The sequence below is a fragment of the Cynocephalus volans genome, chromosome 12 (genome assembly GCF_027409185.1).
Source record: "Cynocephalus volans isolate mCynVol1 chromosome 12, mCynVol1.pri, whole genome shotgun sequence".
NCBI classification, from domain to species: Eukaryota; Metazoa; Chordata; class Mammalia; order Dermoptera; family Cynocephalidae; genus Cynocephalus; species Cynocephalus volans.
This window is the reverse complement of record NC_084471.1, coordinates 24,247,149-24,266,450: the sequence shown is the minus strand read 5'-3', so window position 1 is coordinate 24,266,450 and position 19,302 is coordinate 24,247,149. Positions and strand designations below refer to the sequence as shown.

The following is a 19,302-nucleotide window of genomic DNA, read 5'->3' as shown; positions in this document are numbered from 1 at the left end:
TATTCATTCATTTATACAACTGAATCACCACCATGATTACATAAGGTCCTTTGCTTGATGCTGTAAGAGAAACAAATAGGATTCAATATTGGTGCATAAACATAAGTCTTAGAAAATTTCTCAAACAAGCCCTGGACTATTGTTGATCTTTATTTAATGAGCCCAGTATTAGAGCAATATTGTTCTTTATTCAACATGAAATCTGAAATCTGTAGTCATTTAGGCATTACTAAAATGCTCTTTGGAAAAAGTACCCCTCATTTTCTGGTTGAATTGTAATATTTTGCTATATATAAATATACTAATAAGTTGTTTTCATATTTAAATATGATAACGTTTTTTTCTTGAGGTCAGGATGAGATCCATTTTGTACTACCTCATCTTGTTAATAAATACAAGAAGAGATAGCAGAAAGGGAACTAAGATGCATACTTAACTGATTTTCGGAGAAAACACATATTTTATATCCATAATGACATTGCCAGTCACAACCAAGATCCTCAAGCTGCTTAGCTTCTGAGAGAAGTAAGCCAGGCAGGTTTTGGTCTGTATTTACAAGCCCAAACATCCTCATTGGCCTCGACCTACTATGCATTAAATTTGTGTGCTCAGCTATCTATTAGTCTCCTAGGGCTGCTGTAACAAAGTAACCCTATCTAAGTGGCTTAAACAGCAGAAATTTATTGTCTCACAGCTGGAGGCTGGAAGTCTGAAATCCAGGCAGGGTGGGTTCCTTCTGAGGGCTGTGAGGGAAGGATCTATTCTAGACCTCTCTCCTTGGCTTGTAGATGGGCTTCTTTTCCCTGTCTCTTCACATTGTCTTTCCTCTATGAATGTCTGTCTCCAAGTTCAAATTTCCCTTTTAGAAGGACATGTTTATAAGGATCAGGGCCCACTTAATGACTTTATTTTAACTTGATTACCTGTATGAAGACTTTATCTCCAAATTCTGTAAGTAAGATCATACTCTGAGGACTAGGGGTCAGGATTCCAGCCTTTCTTTTTGGGGGAAGGGAGGGAAGAATGAGGGGGGACACAATTCAACACATAACAGTCCCTATTAAGACCTGGTCATCCCTACGCTTTTCATCTTTCTCTGTCTCTCTGTCTCTGTCTCCCTCTGTGTGACTCTCTCCCAGTGCTGCTGTCTCTAGGAAAGCTTCCAAATGCCATTTCTATGTGGAGTAGTAATCCTCATTTGTCCGTAAACCTAAACTATGTTATTCAACACAGTTAAGCCACAGCTGTAGAACACATTCCCGAAGGTATGATTCTTTAATTCCCTTGGCTATTTATTTCCCAAATGTTGGAGCCCCCAAGGGTAGAAGGGGCGAGCTTCCCACATACCTCTCAGCTTTGTTTGCCCTTCCCCCTCCTTGCTGGCATTACCTTTGTCCTGGCCACCATCATTTCTTGCTGAGATTGCAAACTGATCTGCTAATTAATCTTGCTGCTTCCAACCTCAATTCAGTCCAGTCTACACCCCATTTTGCTCCCAGAGAGATCATTCTTAGACAAAAAGCTGATCATGCCTCATCTTTGCTTTAAGTCTGTCAGTGGTTCACATCTACTGTCACTTGTTCTTTCTGCATTCTATGTTCTAACCATGCTAAGTTGGCGTAGTCTCTAAATGCACTCTGTTCCTCCACACCACTGGGTCTCTGCACACACTGTCCCTTGCCTGAAGTGCCATATGCCTCCCGTTCATCCATCCAACTCTTCCTTCTCTGAGGCAGAGCTCAGGCAGCATCTCCTCCAGCAAGCGTTCACTCACATCCCTCCCCTTCTATCTTCCTGGAGCACCTTATGCTTACCTTGCTTATTTTACTTACTATCTCCAATTTCAACACACTGTAAGCTCCTAACTGTCAGGACTTGCAACTTTCATTCTGTTTCTTCTGCAGCATTTAGCACAATGCCTAGAATACCGGAGGTACTCAATAAATGTTTATTGAATGGATGAGAAACTGTAGGGTAGTTACCCATCCAGTTCAATTTGAGGGGTTCTAAAAGACTCATGTGCATCAAGAAATATCTCCACATCTGCAAATCCTACCCTTAGTCAATAAAAGACTGAGTAACAGAGGGAATAAATCAGTTACTCCAAGAGAGGTCAGTAACTTCCCCAAGTTCATCAGCTTAGTTAATTAGCCCTGAGGGGAAAATGCAAAGCTACATATGAGTCATAAGGGACTAGTCATAGCAGTGTGAGACCTGGAAGCAACAGGATCCATACAAAACCTAAGCTACAGGTTAATAGAATTAAAAAATAAAAAGAAAAAATATAAACTGTTTCCTCACGCAGCTAGAAAAGAGACAATTATATTAATGATGATCTCTTCTTCTACCTGCTATGGTGCTTATGAAGGGCAATTCTGTGGGGGTTCACTTGTTAAGGTTCGATACAGATTGAACAGAGACTGCTGTATTTATCTGTACTCTTATTAAAAAAGAGAGAGAGAACCCTCAAAACTTACATTTTAATTTTGGACTCCCTCACCCCTAGAATTTACTGTCACAGCCCAAAGTACAGAGACTACCCATCATTATGATTTAATCCTGGGTCAACTTAGCAAATCAGCTTCTTCTCTACTAAAACCAAGTGATCAAACACAACTGGGGAAAAGCATATATCTACGTAAATTAACTCTTATCCCACTTAAACAACAACAACAACGAACTCAGGCATTGTAAGAGTTTGTATTTTACCAAAGTGGTTGCAAGGTTATATTCTTATAATGTGACTTTAGTTAACAATCTCCCATCAAGAGGAGAGGGGAATTAATTTCTTCCACTTAAATGTAAGCAGACCCTTGATTGCAGTGGAAGTGATATTAACTTCCAAGCTTAAGTCTTAAAATGTAATGCAGCTTCTGCCTCATTCTCTTACTATGCCTGCTCTCAGAACCACTAGGGAGTCCAAGAAGGCCATGTCAGCCATATAAGTAAGGATCTTGAGAATAGATCCTCCAGCCCTCAGTCAAGCTGCCCCAGCTGACACCACTTGGAAGAGACACAAACTATCCCTGCCAAGCTCTCCCCAAACTACAAATTTATAAGCAAAATAAATGACATATTTATAGACAAAATAAATAGTTTTAACTCACTAAGTTTTGGGGTGGTTTGCTATGAGGCAATCAATAACCAGAATAGATTTTGATAGCTGGAAATGGAGTGCTGTAGTAACAGAAATCTAAAACATGTGTCATTAACATTGTGACCAGGCAGCAGGTAGAAACTGGAAGAGCCTCAAGTAAGTGATTGTGAAAGCCTAAAGGGCCAAGGAGAGGATTTGTGGAAGCCAAAAGAGCTATGAGAAAGCTGGTGGTGAAGACTTAAAGGAAAGGAAATGTAATTGGAAGCTGAAAGCAAGGACTCTTTTCTCTGTGCAGCCTTTTTCTTCAATGTGATTATTTACTCAAGGCAAAAATCTAAGACTTGCTTACTCTCTCTCTATGCACATGCAAAGAAGAAGTCCTTCTACAAGCCAGGAAGAAAGCCCTCACCAGAACCAGACCATGCTGGCACTTTCAAATTTCCAGCTTCCAGTACAGTGTGGTAATAAAAATGATTCAGTTTCCACCTGGCTCTTTGGGAATACTTGCTCTCAGAACCCAGCCAGTAGTCAAGAGGCAACACAAGCAGTCCATGGAGAGGAAAGGAGACCCACCAGCCTATCGTCTTAGCCAAGTTCTCAGTTTACAGCCAACACCAATTTGCTAGCCATGTGAGTGAGCCGTCTAAAAAGTAGTCCTCTATCCACCTTCTGAGCAGCCCCATTTATACGATGTGGCACAGACAAGCCATCCCTGACAAATGAACCCTGCCCAGCTTGCTTACTTGTGAGCAAAATTAATGACTGATGTCAATATGTCTTTGGGTGGCTTGTTAATAGCAATAAATAACTGATACAGGCATCACCTCCTATATAAAGTTTTCCTTAAGCTTCCAAATGAAGTTAAATGTTTCTCCTTTCTGCTCCCAAAGAACTCTTTGTGAAACATTATTTTAGCACTTATTATACCCTATTGAACTTTACTCTTCACTTGTCTGCCTCACTGTGAGATTAAGGGTGAGGCCATGTGTTTTTGGAAAATTAGCTCCTCGAATATAGTACTTTTGTAACATTCTCACTCTCCTTTCCTTCTGAAACTTTGATTAGACATGTGAGAAATTCTCAGTGTATCCTCCAAATCTCTTAGCTTCTCTTTCATATTTTCCACCTCTTTGTCTCTCTGAAAAATTTCTTCTGGCCTAATTTCCAGTTCACTAAATCTCTCCTCAGCTGAATCTAATCTGTTGTTCAACCATACATTGAGTTTTAAATCTGGGGTTTGTGTGTGTGTGTAAGTTTTTTTCATTTCTGGAAGTTTATTTATTTTTCTTCTCAAATATACGAGGTCATTTTTTTAAGCTTCTATTTTCCCAAAATACCTTCAAGCTTATTATAATAGCATCGTCATTTTATGGTCAGCATCTGATGATTACAATATTTAAAATTTTTTCAGGTATAGATCTATTCTTCCTTGTTTCTATTGGTTCCTGTTTGGGGTTCCTTTCCCTGTGTACTTAATTAATGTAAACTGTTCATTTTAATTTATTTAAATTCTAAATAAATACTAAAAAAGTTCATTTAAATACTAAAAAAGTATTTATAGAAATTATTTGGGGCCTAGGAAAAGAGTACATCTGTAGAGGGATTACATTTGCCTCTGCTTGATAGCTGAGGATATTTCTTCCCATTCATGGATTGACTTTTTTTGGACTAATTAGGTGATGTGAATTTGGGGTACAAATATATGTGAGGGCTAGTTTGTAGTAATAACTCCTTAGGAATTTTCCCCTTGTCCTGCTCACAAATCATCTTTCTTTGAAGTCCCCTTGGGGTGGGAGATATGGGACAGGATTACTTCTGATTACTATGAGGGGGTAGTCCTTGTAATCCCAGCTCTAAAAGGAGGATTTCATATTAGAGTCCCCATGCTGGACAGGCACAGAGATTTTATTTTATTTTTTTCTCTATGTAAACCCAGAGAGGCCTTGATCACCAAAGTTCAACAGCAGGTTCAGTAAATTCCCTCAAATCAAAAGCGGCTTTAGTGCTGTGCAGGCTTCCCACACTCACCAGTATTTTGGCCAGATTATTTCTTACTAACTTACTGATAAAAAGAAGCTCAAAATTTAGATGTGATTCAATTTATATAATTTTCCTATCAGCTTTTTGATGGCTTTAAGAAGTTTTTCTTTTCTATATTTTTACCCAGCATTTTTACTTGTTTTCAGCAGGAGAGTTGCTCTGAGCCTAATCAGCCTTGTTAACTGGGTCCATATCTTATTTCATTCAACAGTGCCTGGCACAGTAGGAACTTGATTCGTTTTTGACTACTTCACAAAGAAGTAGATGTTCCTTCCACTCTTTCATTCCTTCTTCCACCACCCTGACATTCTCCTAGGCTGTGCCCTAATTAAACCTCTCTTACATTTTTGCACACATTTTCCTACTTTAATTTAGCTTTTCCCCCATTACACTATTTCCCTCATTGCCTCTCCTATGGAAGAGCTCATTCTTGTCAACTTCCATAGTTTGGGATCACCATTGTTTTCATTCTCCACGACTGCTTCTAGATCACTCACTATTCTGCCTTCATCCAAAATCTGCTGCTCCTCTGAAGTTTGTGCTATCCTATTATAACATTCTGTTTCTGATCATTATTGCTGTCATATGGGGACTTCCATATCTCCACATTTCTTGAGGGTTTCAGTACCTGGTTCACAATTTCTACTCTACCTTATCCTCTCATATAATGCAGAACTATAGCACAGTGTTTAAGAGCACAAGTTGGACAACCCAAGTACAAGTCTCAGAGAATCCTTTACTAACATGTGACCTTGGGAGGGAACCTAATGTTTCAGTGCCTTGGCTTCCTCATCTGTTAAATGGGAATAATGATATTAGTACCTCACAATCTTATCAAAATCATATGAAATAACGCATATAGAGCTCTTAAAATAGTTCCTGCACATAGCAAACACTCAATAAATTTTAACTGTTTTCATTACTATGCTCTTAGCTCATCTGAGAAATCTTTCTTCTGTATGTTTATGATTCACACAACACCCTAGCCTTGGTCCTGCTCAAAAATCTGTTTACTTCTATAAAAATCCCTAACCTATTATTATAAAGGGGTTTTCTGAATTTTCCTTTAACCCTTCTCAAAATCTAGCTCTTCCTTTCAGCCAATGACTTTTTATCTTACTCAGAAATTGAATCCATTTGGAAATACATATTTTAGAATTTCTCTGTATTCATAACCATACTTTATTCTCTCTCTTCCCTGGGAAAGCAACGTCTGTGTTTTCTTAGACTAGCTCAGTTTTAACTTCTACCCATTCTTGTTCTCTGTTTTCATTCTTCATCTTCAACAGCTTGCTTTACCAGAAAGTTCCTTCAACCTTTAAACTTGACCAAGTCTTACATATCCTAAAATAAATGAGCCATTTCTCTCTGTACCTGCTTTCTTCTCATGTTACCATCATTCCTCTTCTAACCTTCTTGAAAGAGTAATTGGTATTTTCCACTCCCATTTTCTTAATCCCCATTTCTCACCGTTAACTTCCTGAAATCTGCTTTTACTACATCACTTCTAAAATTTACTATTCAAAAGTAAGCAGAAATTGGATTACCAAACCAAAAAAAGCCTCTCTTTAGAACTTTTCTCACAACTGCTTTTCAGCATTGAATATACTGACCACCCACTTGGAACTTTTCTCTTTCATTAGTTTTCATGTAATGACCCTGTATTCTTTCTTCAGGGCAGTGGTGAAGTAACAGAAAGCAAATATGATGGTAGTCAAAAATCCACATCCAAGTACCGGCCTATTGGGCCTCATGGCTGGCTTACCATCAGCACAACCATGCGGAGCAACTTTCCACCCTGTTGCCCACTTGCCCTTCCATATCTCATGTTAATTAACTTTCCACCCCATATCCCCTTGCTTTCGGAGAAAAACCAGAATTTGTGCAAAACAGATTCTTATGCAAAAATGACCACCCCAGGCCCATCCTCTAATTCAAACCTTATAAAACCTTTTTAGTCTGTATGGGGGTGGGAGCTGATCTGACTCAGTCTCCCCTCCATGCTGGTGGAATAAAGCTTCTTGGCTGAAATAGCACCTGGCTCAGGTCTCCCTTTTCTTCACCTCACCAAACCTAACAAGGCCCACCACTTATTGATCCTAAATAAGACACAGCTCAAATTTCTTTGTAAAATTCCCAGTAAAATAGGAATAATATTTGTCTTGTCTTCTTCGTTAGCAGTAACGCGAATAAATAAATAATGGAACTGAAAATGCCATAAAAGGCATAAAATAGACAAGCTAAGTACACTTTGATAATTTGGCAGCAGATAGGATGCAGAAAAGTATATAAGAAGACTCTTGCTACCGAATTGGCTATAAAGTCCTAAAGGACCCAAATAGAACATGTATCTCACCTACAGAGTTTTTCTCTATTAAAAGGTTTCAGAATATCTTCATCAAGGCAGTACTACTCCCATGAGGGCTCTTCCAGAAAGTTAAAGACTTCATATCAAAAATGATCTGACTTAACTGGATTCACTTCAAATGCAAAAATGATTATTGAGACTACATCAGGGCACTTTTGTTTTGGCAATATAGTGTAAAATCAAAATATTCATAATACATTTTCACATATACAAGCATGCAAATTGAATTGGTCCAATTGTGAGTGAGCAGTATTACCAGTTCTTGGAGAAGGTGCCCTTGCGATCTCTAAGGAGCAAGGTTTCTTTGTAACAGCTGTGTCCATGAGATCACAAAGAAAGTTTTCATTTTCTGAAGAAAATGTATCCAGAGAAGTAGATGGTACAATTTCCATAGTATAATTCCTTTTTTTTGGATAGGATTCCTGGAAAGGAGAAAACAAAAATAGCTTTGTGATAAAGACACAGCTTTGTTTATTTTATAAAAACTAGAAAAGATAATCAGGTTCATCAGTTCTTCTAAAAATGATCTAGAGCCAATAATGCATCTGTTTGGATAAGTTATACAATTGTGTAACCCCAATATCACCACTGAAAATTTTAAAAGTGTTCTTATAATCTGGTTCCCATAAATTTATTACTGCACTCGTAGAGGTCCTGCCCTCTTCTTGTAATACATATCTATTTTCTAGTTGTGGCATAAACTCTTTAACTAATCAACAATCCTTTGCCTGCCTCCTACAGATAGCCATATGACTCAACTTTGGCTAGTTAGATACAAGGGAAAGTTTGCTGGGAAGCTTCTGGAAAAATATTTTTCCCAAGAGAAGCTTGCAAGGAGACTCAGAGTTAAGGCCAATGCCAGACTGCTCTCTCTGGATGCAGTTTTGATATCTGGAGTTGCAGCAGGCATTTTGTGACCATAAGGCAATAATAAGCCTAATATCAAAAAGGTAACAAGCCAAGAATGGCCACAGAAGGATCAAAAGAACTTGGGACTTGATGATATCACTGAGCTGCTCGAGTAGACCCAGGACCAGTTTCTCCAAGCTTCTTAAGTGAATAATAACATTCTTACAGTTTGAGCCATTGCTAATTGCGTTTTCAGTCATTTAGAATTAAACATATTACCTACAACATACTAATATTTTTCTTTGTGAATACTGTAATTAATATACTAGTACTAAGGTCACTCTGTTCAGGTTAGGATAAAATTGAGGTACAAATCTGTATTACTGATTCTTCAATCTATTCTAAAAATTGGAATTCATTGCATTATATAAAATCTTAATTTCTTGAACATAAGCCATTCTTTAGTTAACAAATATTTATTAGGCATCTATTATATCTATCTATATATCTAGAATTGTGCTAAGTGCTAAAGATTTTTTAAAACTAAGACAACATATCATTGCTCTCAGGAAGTTCACAGTCTACTGGAGAAGAAAGAAACATTATCTGCATGATGAATTTCACAATTAATCATGTTTTATTTTTTATGCAGATGTTCCTTCACTTATAATGGGGTTATGTCTGGGTGCATTTAATACACCTAATCTACCAAAAATTACAGCTTAGCCTAGCCTACTTTAAATGTCCCCAGCCCACTTACATCAGCCTACAGTTGGCAAAATCATCTGGCAACGCAGTACACTGAAGAGTATCAGTTACCCTCATGATCATGTGGCTGACTGGGAACTGCAGCCTGCCACCTCTGCCCAGCATCACGAGAGGGTAATGTACCACATATTGCTAGCCCAGGAAAAGATAAAAATTCAAAATGTGAAGTATAGTTTCTACTGAATGTTTATCTCTTTTGCACCATCATAAAATCGGAAAATTGTAAGTCAAACCATCATTAATTTGAGGACCGTCTATATCTGCTATCTTCATAAAGTATACTTCACTATAGAGAAAAAGACAAATAAGAAAAACATAAACTCATACTTTCAAAAAATTCTCCAAAATATATTGAACAGTTAATAAAGATTTAGTATGAGCACCTATTTTTTCTATAATGATATTTACAGTACAGTAGAATTCAAGGTCAGTATAATTGCTTTCAGACCTTACCAGACCCTCACACATCAAAGAGTCAATTATGTTCACTCTACTGAAAGCAGGAAATTGGGAGTAATTTATTTTCAACAACAAAGGGTGACAAAGTAGAAAGCATCCAAAGGAAAGCAATCAGGATGGTATATAATTTAAAAACCATGTCAGAGAAGAAAAGATGAAAGGAACTGCAGCGTTCTATCACAAAAGCCTTACAGCCACATGATAGTTTTCTCAACACATTTGAAAGGCCATCCCTCAAGAGCTATCCCACAGTGGGGGTTGGAGAAGAGAAGTTGCTGCAGTAGATTTACTCTAAAGCTCTTACACTTGATCTTAGCCATAAGGTGGAGAAGCGATCTAAGGCTCTTAAATGCAAAACAAGGACCAAGTTTATAAGTCAAAGAGGACAAACTGAGTCTACACAAAAAATAATTTCTCATGAATTAGTGATATCACTTACTTTTAAAATAAAAAATGCACTAACAATATAATTAGCTAACAAATAGTACTAGAAAGCAACACAAGAAACTCATCATTACTAGAAATCTTGCACAGAATTCTGTTGATAAAATTGTGGATGAAACACCTTGTACAGTGAATACACCAGATGTCTCAGCTGCATGAAGGCTGGAGTGTGTCTTGCTCACTACTCTATCCCCAGAATCTCATGCAGGTCCTATCACATAGTAGGTGCCCAATAAATATTTATTGATCAACTGAACAGTCTCTAGTGTCCTACTACCAATTTAAACAAATCTAACTATCAGTTAAGGAAGTGATTATGCCTTTTTGAAATGTAAATTATTTTGCCTTTCTGTTGGTTTATTGTTTATTGCTTTGCATATCAAAAGTGAAAAAACAATAAGATTGTAAAGAATCTATGAAAAAAGCCTCCAGCTAAAACCCTCATTCATCTTGAAATTAAATTAATTAGAATACCCATGGATTTGGTTAAGTTGAAATTTTACTGTGTCTATGAATAATTATCAGGATTTTAAAAGCCTTGAAAACTACTTTGAAATTCAGCCCCTTAAAGTGAGTAAATTTGCTTCTCTCCTTAAAAAGGAAGTATGTACAGTAATTAGAGAAAAATTAGAAAATATAAAGAAATAGAAAAAGAATTCACATGAAAATCCAACACACTGAGGTAACTAATGATAACATTTTCATGTACATCCTTCCAGACTGTTTCCCTCTGCAGATGTATTTGTTGACATGTGGGTGTGTGTAAAGAAAATAAAAAATATTTTAAACTACAGTCGTGTCACATAATGACGTTTCTGTCAAAGACGGACCACATATACAATGGTGGTACCATAAGATTATAACAGAGGTATAATTATCGCCTAGTGACACTGTAGCTGTTGCAACATTGTAGCACAATTGCTTTACTTTTTTTGTTTATAAATTTAGTGTAGCCTAAGTATACAGTGTTTATAAATCTACAGTATTGTACAGTAATGTCACATCTGCTCACCACTCACTCAGTGACTCACCCAGAGCAGTCCAGCAAGTTCCTTCATGATAAGTGCCCTATAAAGATGTAATAATTTTTATATTTTACACCGTATTTTTACTGTACCTTTTCCATGTTTAGATATAGTTATATACTCAAATATTTACCATTGTGTTACAATTGCATACAGTATTCAGTGCAGTATCATGCTGTATGGGTTTGTAGCCTAGGAGCCATAGGCTATACTACAGAGCCTAGGTGCATAGTAGGCGATACCATCTAGGTTTGTCTAAGTACTCTCTGATGTTTGCAAAATGTCAAAATCGCCTAATGATGCATTTCTCAGCACGTATCCCCATTGCTAAGTGATACATGACTATATAAAGAGTGCGATACTTTTTCATTGGAATAGAAGTCTTTGTAGACCTGGCTTCCTTATGGAAGGTGGAAAGCCTCCAAGGGAAGGAGATGGTAAAACAAAGATAGTGAAATTATGCTTTTGTAACCAAGCATTTCATATTGTCAAAAAAGAGGGGCATTCAACAAAATACTTGACAAATATCCCTCAAAAGAGGATATGCAATATAATAAAAAATAAAATCGATCCAAGTGCGTCCACTATGCCATTTAAAAAACAGGACATTACCACTGTGTTATTGAAACCCACCCCCCACCCTGACTCCATGTTTCCCTTTCCAGTCCCATCCCTCTCCCTCCCCTGCCAGGGCTAAATGCTGTTCTGAACCTTTTGTTTATAATTCTCTGGATTGTTGTTAAAATTTAACTACATACGTAAGGTTCAATAAAGAATAAATTTTTAGTACTGTATCTTTTTGAACTTCATGCACTATATATAGTATAAAATGTCCTCATTCTTCGGTGATCTTTTAAAAATCACTATTACGTTTCTGAGTTTCACTTGTTTTCAGTGTTGTACAGGAGTCCACTGAACAGGCATATCACAATTCATTTACACAGTTTCCTGACAATGAACTTTTAAATGTTTCTCAGGTGTTTTGTTACTTAGGAAAATGAGGCTATGAATTTTCCTGTGCAAAGTCTCTTGGTACAAGTAACCAGGGTTATGCTACCTATTCCAGTAGTTATGGGGCAGAGGCAAGACTAGACACCAGATGAGAAAATTGAATGAAATCAAGAGTTCTCCATAAACAGAAATCTTCAGCAAGAGGTGATCATGAGAACTAAAATTGTTTGCCCTGTAAGAGTCTATAGAATCTTGAGGAGGGCATTGCATTTTCCTACCCAAAGTGAGATGAGGATTTAAGGGATTTTCTGTAAATCTTATAAAGACATTATACATAAATAAGGTATTATAAATAATATTTCCTAATCTGATATTTAGTTCTAAGAATACATTGTGATTTCTTTTCAATGACAAATATGTCTGCACGATAAACTTAAGGTTAGGTACCAAGGTACACATGGTCATAATTTATTTAGTTAATACCATCATATTGAAATTTCAATATTTTGCTTTTAAAGAAATATTCTTGTTATACATATTTGTTTACATGTTCAACTATTTATTTTGAAGTATAATTCCTGTGACAAAAAGGTATATACCATATGTTTACATATAATTGAATCCATTTCTGAACTTTCTAATGGTTCCATATGTCAGTCTATTCTAGTACCAGAATCATACTGTCTTCATTACCAGAGCCTTTAAACTGATTTCACTTTCTAGTAGGATAAGTCTCTCCTCCTATTTATCTTTGTGAAAGCATCATGATTATACTCATATTTATTTTTCAAAAACAATCTTTAAACATTTCGTCAAGTTCTCCTCAAATCATTCCCTTGCTCTTTGTTCCCTGTCAGCAAACAGTTCTTCCATACACCCAGTCAGTCAAACTAGGGGGCTATCCTTCACGTCTCATTCTTCTTCAACATCATTCCCAATTAATCCTCAAGTCCTATACTTTACCACTGAATGATATCTCAAACACATGTGTTTCTCTCTACCTCTGCTACCACCCTAGTCCAGATCACCAACACACCTTACTCGAACTGCTAAAACAACTTCCAACCTAGTCTCCTTGTCTCATCCTACTTCTCTCCCAATTAATTCACTTTCAAACACTAGCATGAGGTTACGAAGAGTAAGTAATGTCAAAATAAACTCATTTCCTTTCATCATAACTTTATTTGATGGGAGAATTACGGAATACTATAGTCATAGTGTATGTTGGTTCCTTTTAAATATTTAACATGGTCTCTCTCTCACAGTATCTGTTTCCATGCCGAATGATTTTGTTAAAAGCATTAATGACCCAGATAATAAGCTCATCCAAATAACAAGATCAGGAAGAATAAACCAAGTTTATTGTTTAATAAGTTTAAATGTAATCCCATTGATCAATAAGATAAATTGAGTTAATTCCTAAAGATGGGCTTATCTAGAACCTAGTAAAGTTCAATACTCGTAGTAGGTCTGTATAAATATATGCTGAAATAATAAATACATAAAATAATTAATATTTCAATTAGTATTTCATGGCCTGCATCCTCCACTAGAATTAAAGCACCATAGGGACAAGAAGCATGACTATCTTCTTCACATAGTATGCACTTAATGCACACTTGTTGAATGAAGTCTGAAACAATGTCTTTCAAAAACTATCATAGATTCACTGTATGAAATCATTGTAGGAAGAATTGCGACTTAAATCTGTAAAGTGTTTAATAGTCTGCAAAGTGAACGGTATTTCATTCACCCAGTGGTTCTCGTTTAGCCCTCACAACAATCCTGCCAATGTTACTATTATCCCTATCCAGAAACTAAGCTTGGAATTATCAAGTGATTTGTCCAATAGTAAGCATCTGGTTAATGGAAGTGTCAGGGCTCCAACCTAAATCTTGTGACTGCAAATCTAGTATTCATGTGATGGTATCATAGATAAAAAGGACTATGAACAGATCTTTATTATCAAAAATAAGAGAAAGAAGAAACTGCACATTACTAGGTAGTATCGGGCCCTGTCAACCTTCAAGCCTTTGCAAACCCTCTTTCGTACAATAGAAAACCTTGGTCTTAATACACAGATTAATTGCCAACATATCCTTGATGGTTAATCCTGGTAATGGGCAAGAGTGATTAAAAGAACAGTGGCCTAACAATTTGTGACTCAGCTTGAAGGCTCCACTGTACCTAGTAGAGCAATACTGGGCTCCAATTTGATTAGCAGTTTTTAGTGCTTTTTTCTTGAACTTTGGCCTCAATCTGTTTTCTAATGGCTGGTTCTGGATCTTAGACTTCTGTGCTTAAATTTTTACCATGGTAGTATGTTTAGGATTGTATTCTCTGTCTTGGTCTTTGCCAGATCTCTTCCAAGGGACTGATGTCTGGTGACTGAATCCTAAACCGGTCTCTAAGGCCCTGTACCGCCTGACTTAGATCCTGAGAAAATGACAAGCTTTGATGGCTTACTTACCCTTCTTCATCCTACCTGTTGCAGTCGATTGTGCAATGTGTGGCCAAATAGTGCTGCTTCAAAATGACTAGCAATGCATTCTGAGAGCATGAAAAAATTAACAGAACATTGTGCCCCTCAAGAAATCAACATCAGCAATAAGAAGTCTATACAATACACTTTCATATGTTGTTTACACTGTTTCTATAAAAGTTTCAAACCATCGGTGTGGGCTGAAGCTAACAAGTCAAAGTTTATTAGTGACTAAATATGAGGTGCTATGCTTCAGCACAGAAATGACTTATAAAAATTCATCATGGGAGTATGTGGATTAGCAATACCATGAAAAAAGAATTAGGAGTTACAGCTGACAGTGCAGTGAGTCAGAGTGTAATATAGCAGATAAAGACATAATGACATTGGCTGATTTAATACAAGTATGATATTCAGACTAGCAAAAGTGACAAGCCTCCCTTCTTCTGTGCTAATTAGTATTGCGGATAATCTGGTTTAGTGATTTCTTAGAAGACAGGCTAACTGGATTATGCTGACTGTCCTTTAGTGAGGTAATGCAAGACTTTATTCATCAAAGCTGAGGAAGACTTGGCCTCCTGACTTATGAAAGACCTTAGCAACAATCAGGAACCCGGAGGCGGGCATCGTTGTTTCTCTAAAGTACCCGTGATATATTTTTTTAAAAATCAGAAACAAGGTAACCTAGAGGCTTTTCTAGACTACTTTGAAGGGCATCTCAATGAACTCGCCTCCTGGCAAAGCTCTGTTCTTAGCCACATGGGGAAACTGAAGTAGCTTAACCCACACTACAGGGAGACCATACCTGGCGCACTTAGCCCGGTGCTGGGACCAATATTTGGGGAGGAGAAAAGATGAAATGAACTGTTCTCTCTGGACATGGATGAACATTAGACATATGTCATGAGAGAAAAGACTGAAAGAGGAAAGGTGCAGCGAAGCACATATCACAAATATACGAAAGGTGTAACAGCGATTAGAATCGTTCTCTATCTGAAAGGGGGTAGAAACAGTGCAGATGGAGAGATTTCAGCTCAAAATGAGATTTCTAACCATTAGAGCTTCCCAGTACGAAATTGGCTGCTTAGCAAGTAGCAGGCTCTCTACCTCTGGATCTGTAAGCCTAGCCTGATCAACACAAGGTACCTCCTGAGTATAGAAGACGGTGGTTTGAATTACACGAGTTTTAAGATGCTAGGTAAATAAGACAGTTGGAATAGAAGTATTGTGTTAGTACTATGATGCAAGCTACCTGCATGCTTTCACTACTCCCTGAAATTCTTTTTCTGATAATGGGGGAAGTAACACTAACACAAGGAAGTGGGGGTTTATGGCTCTTTTGAATTTAAAGATGACTCACAATTCCAAATGACTCAAAGTAAGTAAAAGCTTCTGGAAATGGTCTGACTACTCTGACATGTTCCCACAATTTTTTTTTAAAGTATTCCCTAATGATTTATGATGACATTCAAATAAGGAAAATCACAACATAAATCTAAAATAATAAGAAAAAAATCATTATAAATAAATAAATAAGACTTTGGTTGGGAGGAAAGAATGAACAACAGTAGGGCAACCCTAAGGAAAGGAGCACTGATAACAGTGGTAAGTAGAATAATGGCCTCCTAAAGATATCCACGTCCTAACTTTCGGAACTTATGAGTATATTATATTAACTTTGCAGATGTAAGTTAAGGATTTTGAGACTTGAATATCTTTCTGGATTATCCAGGCACCCCAATGTAATCAGAAAGGTTCTTATAAGCAGAAGACAGAAGAGAGAGTCAGTGTCAGAGTGATGCAATGTGAGAGATTCTAACACTATTGCTGGCTTTGGAGCTAGAAGACAGTCACGAGCCAAGGAATGTGGGCAGCTCACAGAAGCTGGAAAAGGCAAGAACATAGATTCTCTCCTAGAGCCTCCAGGAAGGAAAGCAGCTCTTTTTTTATTTTAGCCTGGTGGAACTATGTTGGACCTCTAGAACTATAAAATAATAAATTTGTGTTGCTTTTTAATCTACTAAATTTGTAGTAATTTGTTACAGCAGCAATAGGAAATAAATACACTAACACATCAGCAGAAGGCATCACATAGGGAGGCATTGGCTTAGAAAGGGACATAAAACTGGACTCCAGTGGAAAAATATACCTTGTTATTTTGTAATATGACTCAATATTTTAAAGATGGTGATTCTTTCTCAATCTTAAATTTAATGCAGTACTATTGCAATAGTTTCTCTTGCACTCCATCTTGGATCTTGGCAAGTACTCCTAAAGTGCATTTGAAAAAATAAACATGTGACAGTAACCTGGTATCAATTTGAAAAGAGAAAAGTAATGGATGGGTTGGAGACCAGCCTTTATCAGATATTATATAAACTATAAATGGTTCTGGTACAATAATTGAAAGGCAAAAATAGAAGAGATACTAAAAAAAAAAAATAAAATAAAAAAATACCAAAACTCCAATGGTTGCAGAAATCTATTGCATTATGAAGGTGGTACTTGAGATCAGTAGAAAGACAATGGATTATATAAAAATTGCCAGTGAGCAGTGAGATCACTGACTAGTCATTTGGAAAGAAATAATAAACCTGAATTAATACTACATTCCTTATACCAAAATTAATTCCAGATAAAGATTTAAATAATAAGTTAATATACGTGTTATAATAATCTCAAAATAAGAATGACCTTTGACCAGAAGTTATAATCAAACGCATCACCAGAGCTATAAAGAAAAAGACTGATTCATTTGAGTACATAAAAATATTAAATTTCTATAAAGCCACTAAAATATCATAAAAATTGAGACAAATGGAAAATTTCAAAAATTTCTTTGCCTACTCATATGAAGAGAATCTAAAGTGAGATGAAAGAAATCATCATCTTAAGGGGGAAAATGGGCAAAGGATAGGAGCAATTCATGAAAAATAGCTAGAAATTTCTTATGTGAAAAGATGCTCAACCTCATTTATAATTAAATATATGTAAATTAAAGCAACACATGACATAGCATTCTTGATCAAATTGCTATGGTATTAGCAAGGGTTTGGAAAAATGGGCACTTTTTGACTAACATACCATTAGTCAAAGTGTGAATTGATATAAACCTCTTTCAGGCTAATTTGTCAATTATTATTAGAACTTTAGAAAGTAGATCTTTAGATAGCATGGACTTCAGGACTTTTGCCATGTTAAAATTTTCCTTCACCTGGGAACAGGTGAGACTAATAAACTATCATCATCATTTCTAGCGTACTTCAAGGCACCATTTACATGCAATGCATACTCATCACTCTCACTATCTAAAAAACTTGTGTATACTTGCTGCTCTGTATGTTTATAATAAATAATGAGATGGGGATGGGGGATCGGTTGGAGGAAAGCCTGCCTCCTAGTGGCATGAATGATAAAAACTTTAGTCAGATCTAGTTAATACTAATCATCTGAGTTGTAAATGGCTGTCAGGATATCATCGCCCTTTGGACAAAGTTATCAATAAATGCTCATAGAGCTTGATTCTTAGCTAAGCCTCTGTTGGTCAGCCATTTTAAAATTGGAGGTGCCAATTAAACATTTGAAACCAAAGCAGAAATCTCACCAGCAAAGTGCTGAGAAGCCAGTGTAAGTGCTGTCTAAGAATGTTACTTTGGGTATGTTATGGGTTGAATTGGGTCCCTTCAAAATTCATGTGTCAAAGTCCTAACCCCCAGTACCTCAGAATGCAGCCTTATTTGGGAAGAGAGTCACTGCAGATGTAATTAGTTAAATTAAGATGAGGTTATTATGGTGGGCCTCTCATCCAATGACTGGTGTCCTTATAAACAGGAAATTTGGAGACAGTCATGTACACAGAGAAAACGCCATATGAAGATTGGAGTTATGCTTCCACAAGCCAAGGAATGCCAAAGATTTCCAGAAAACCAGCAGCTAGAGGAGAGGCATGGAACAGATTCTGTCTTACAGCCCTCAAGAGGAACCAACCCTGCTGATACTTTATTTTTGACCTTCTAGGCTCCAGAACTGTGGGACAATAAATTTCTGTTGTTTAAGGCACACAGTTTGTGGTACTTGTTACAGCAGCCCTAGCAAACTAATACAAGGTAAAAAAATAAATAAATAAAAAGAACTGGCTTAAAAACTTTTGACTAATCTCTTTCAGTGTTCCAAAATCTTTACTCCTTGGAAAAAAATTAATTAGAAACTAGCAAGGAAAAGGGCGTTATCTCTGTTCTTGATAAAATTCTCAAAAGCATAATAGCTGCCAAAATTTTAAACACATATACACTTTGACCCGGGAATTCAACTTCTAGAAATCTTATCTACAACTAAACTTGTAAATACAAATAAAATTTTACTTTTAAGGATTTGCACTGAAGCAATGTTTATAATATTAAAGGATAAGAAATTATTGTTAGATCCACCTTTAAAAGATTGTTTAATAACAACTAGTTAGGAAAAATAAGTTCAATTGATGTACAGACAAGCTAGGCATCTGTACTTAACATTTATTGCATGTTATCAAATGACTAGAAGAGATCAAATATCCTCAACACACAAAAAAACTGTTTCATAATGATGAATATGCTAATTACCCTGACTTGATCACCGTACATTGTATACAGGTATTGACATTCAACTCTGTACCCCACAGATATGTATAATCACTATGTTTCAGTGATAAAAAAAAAGTGAGAAAAAAAGATTGTTTAATAAACACATATTCACATAAACAGGCAATATTGTATAATGTAGAGGTCCACAGACTTTAGACTACATAAAATCCACTTGGATCACTTATTAATAATGCAGATTT

General features: G+C 36.5%; 1 protein-coding gene across 6 annotated transcripts in view; it reads right to left on the bottom strand.

Annotated features, from left to right (window-relative positions):
* The window catches only part of ANKS1B (ankyrin repeat and sterile alpha motif domain containing 1B), a 1,093,604-nt gene that overhangs the window by 680,170 nt on the left and 394,132 nt on the right, over positions 1-19,302 (bottom strand). For all 6 annotated transcript variants that reach the window (XM_063076110.1, XM_063076111.1, XM_063076113.1 and 3 more), the window contains exon 10: positions 7,762-7,927. In XM_063076110.1, the coding sequence (XP_062932180.1) occupies positions 7,762-7,927 (166 nt within the window). The remainder of the gene's footprint in view (positions 1-7,761; positions 7,928-19,302) is intronic.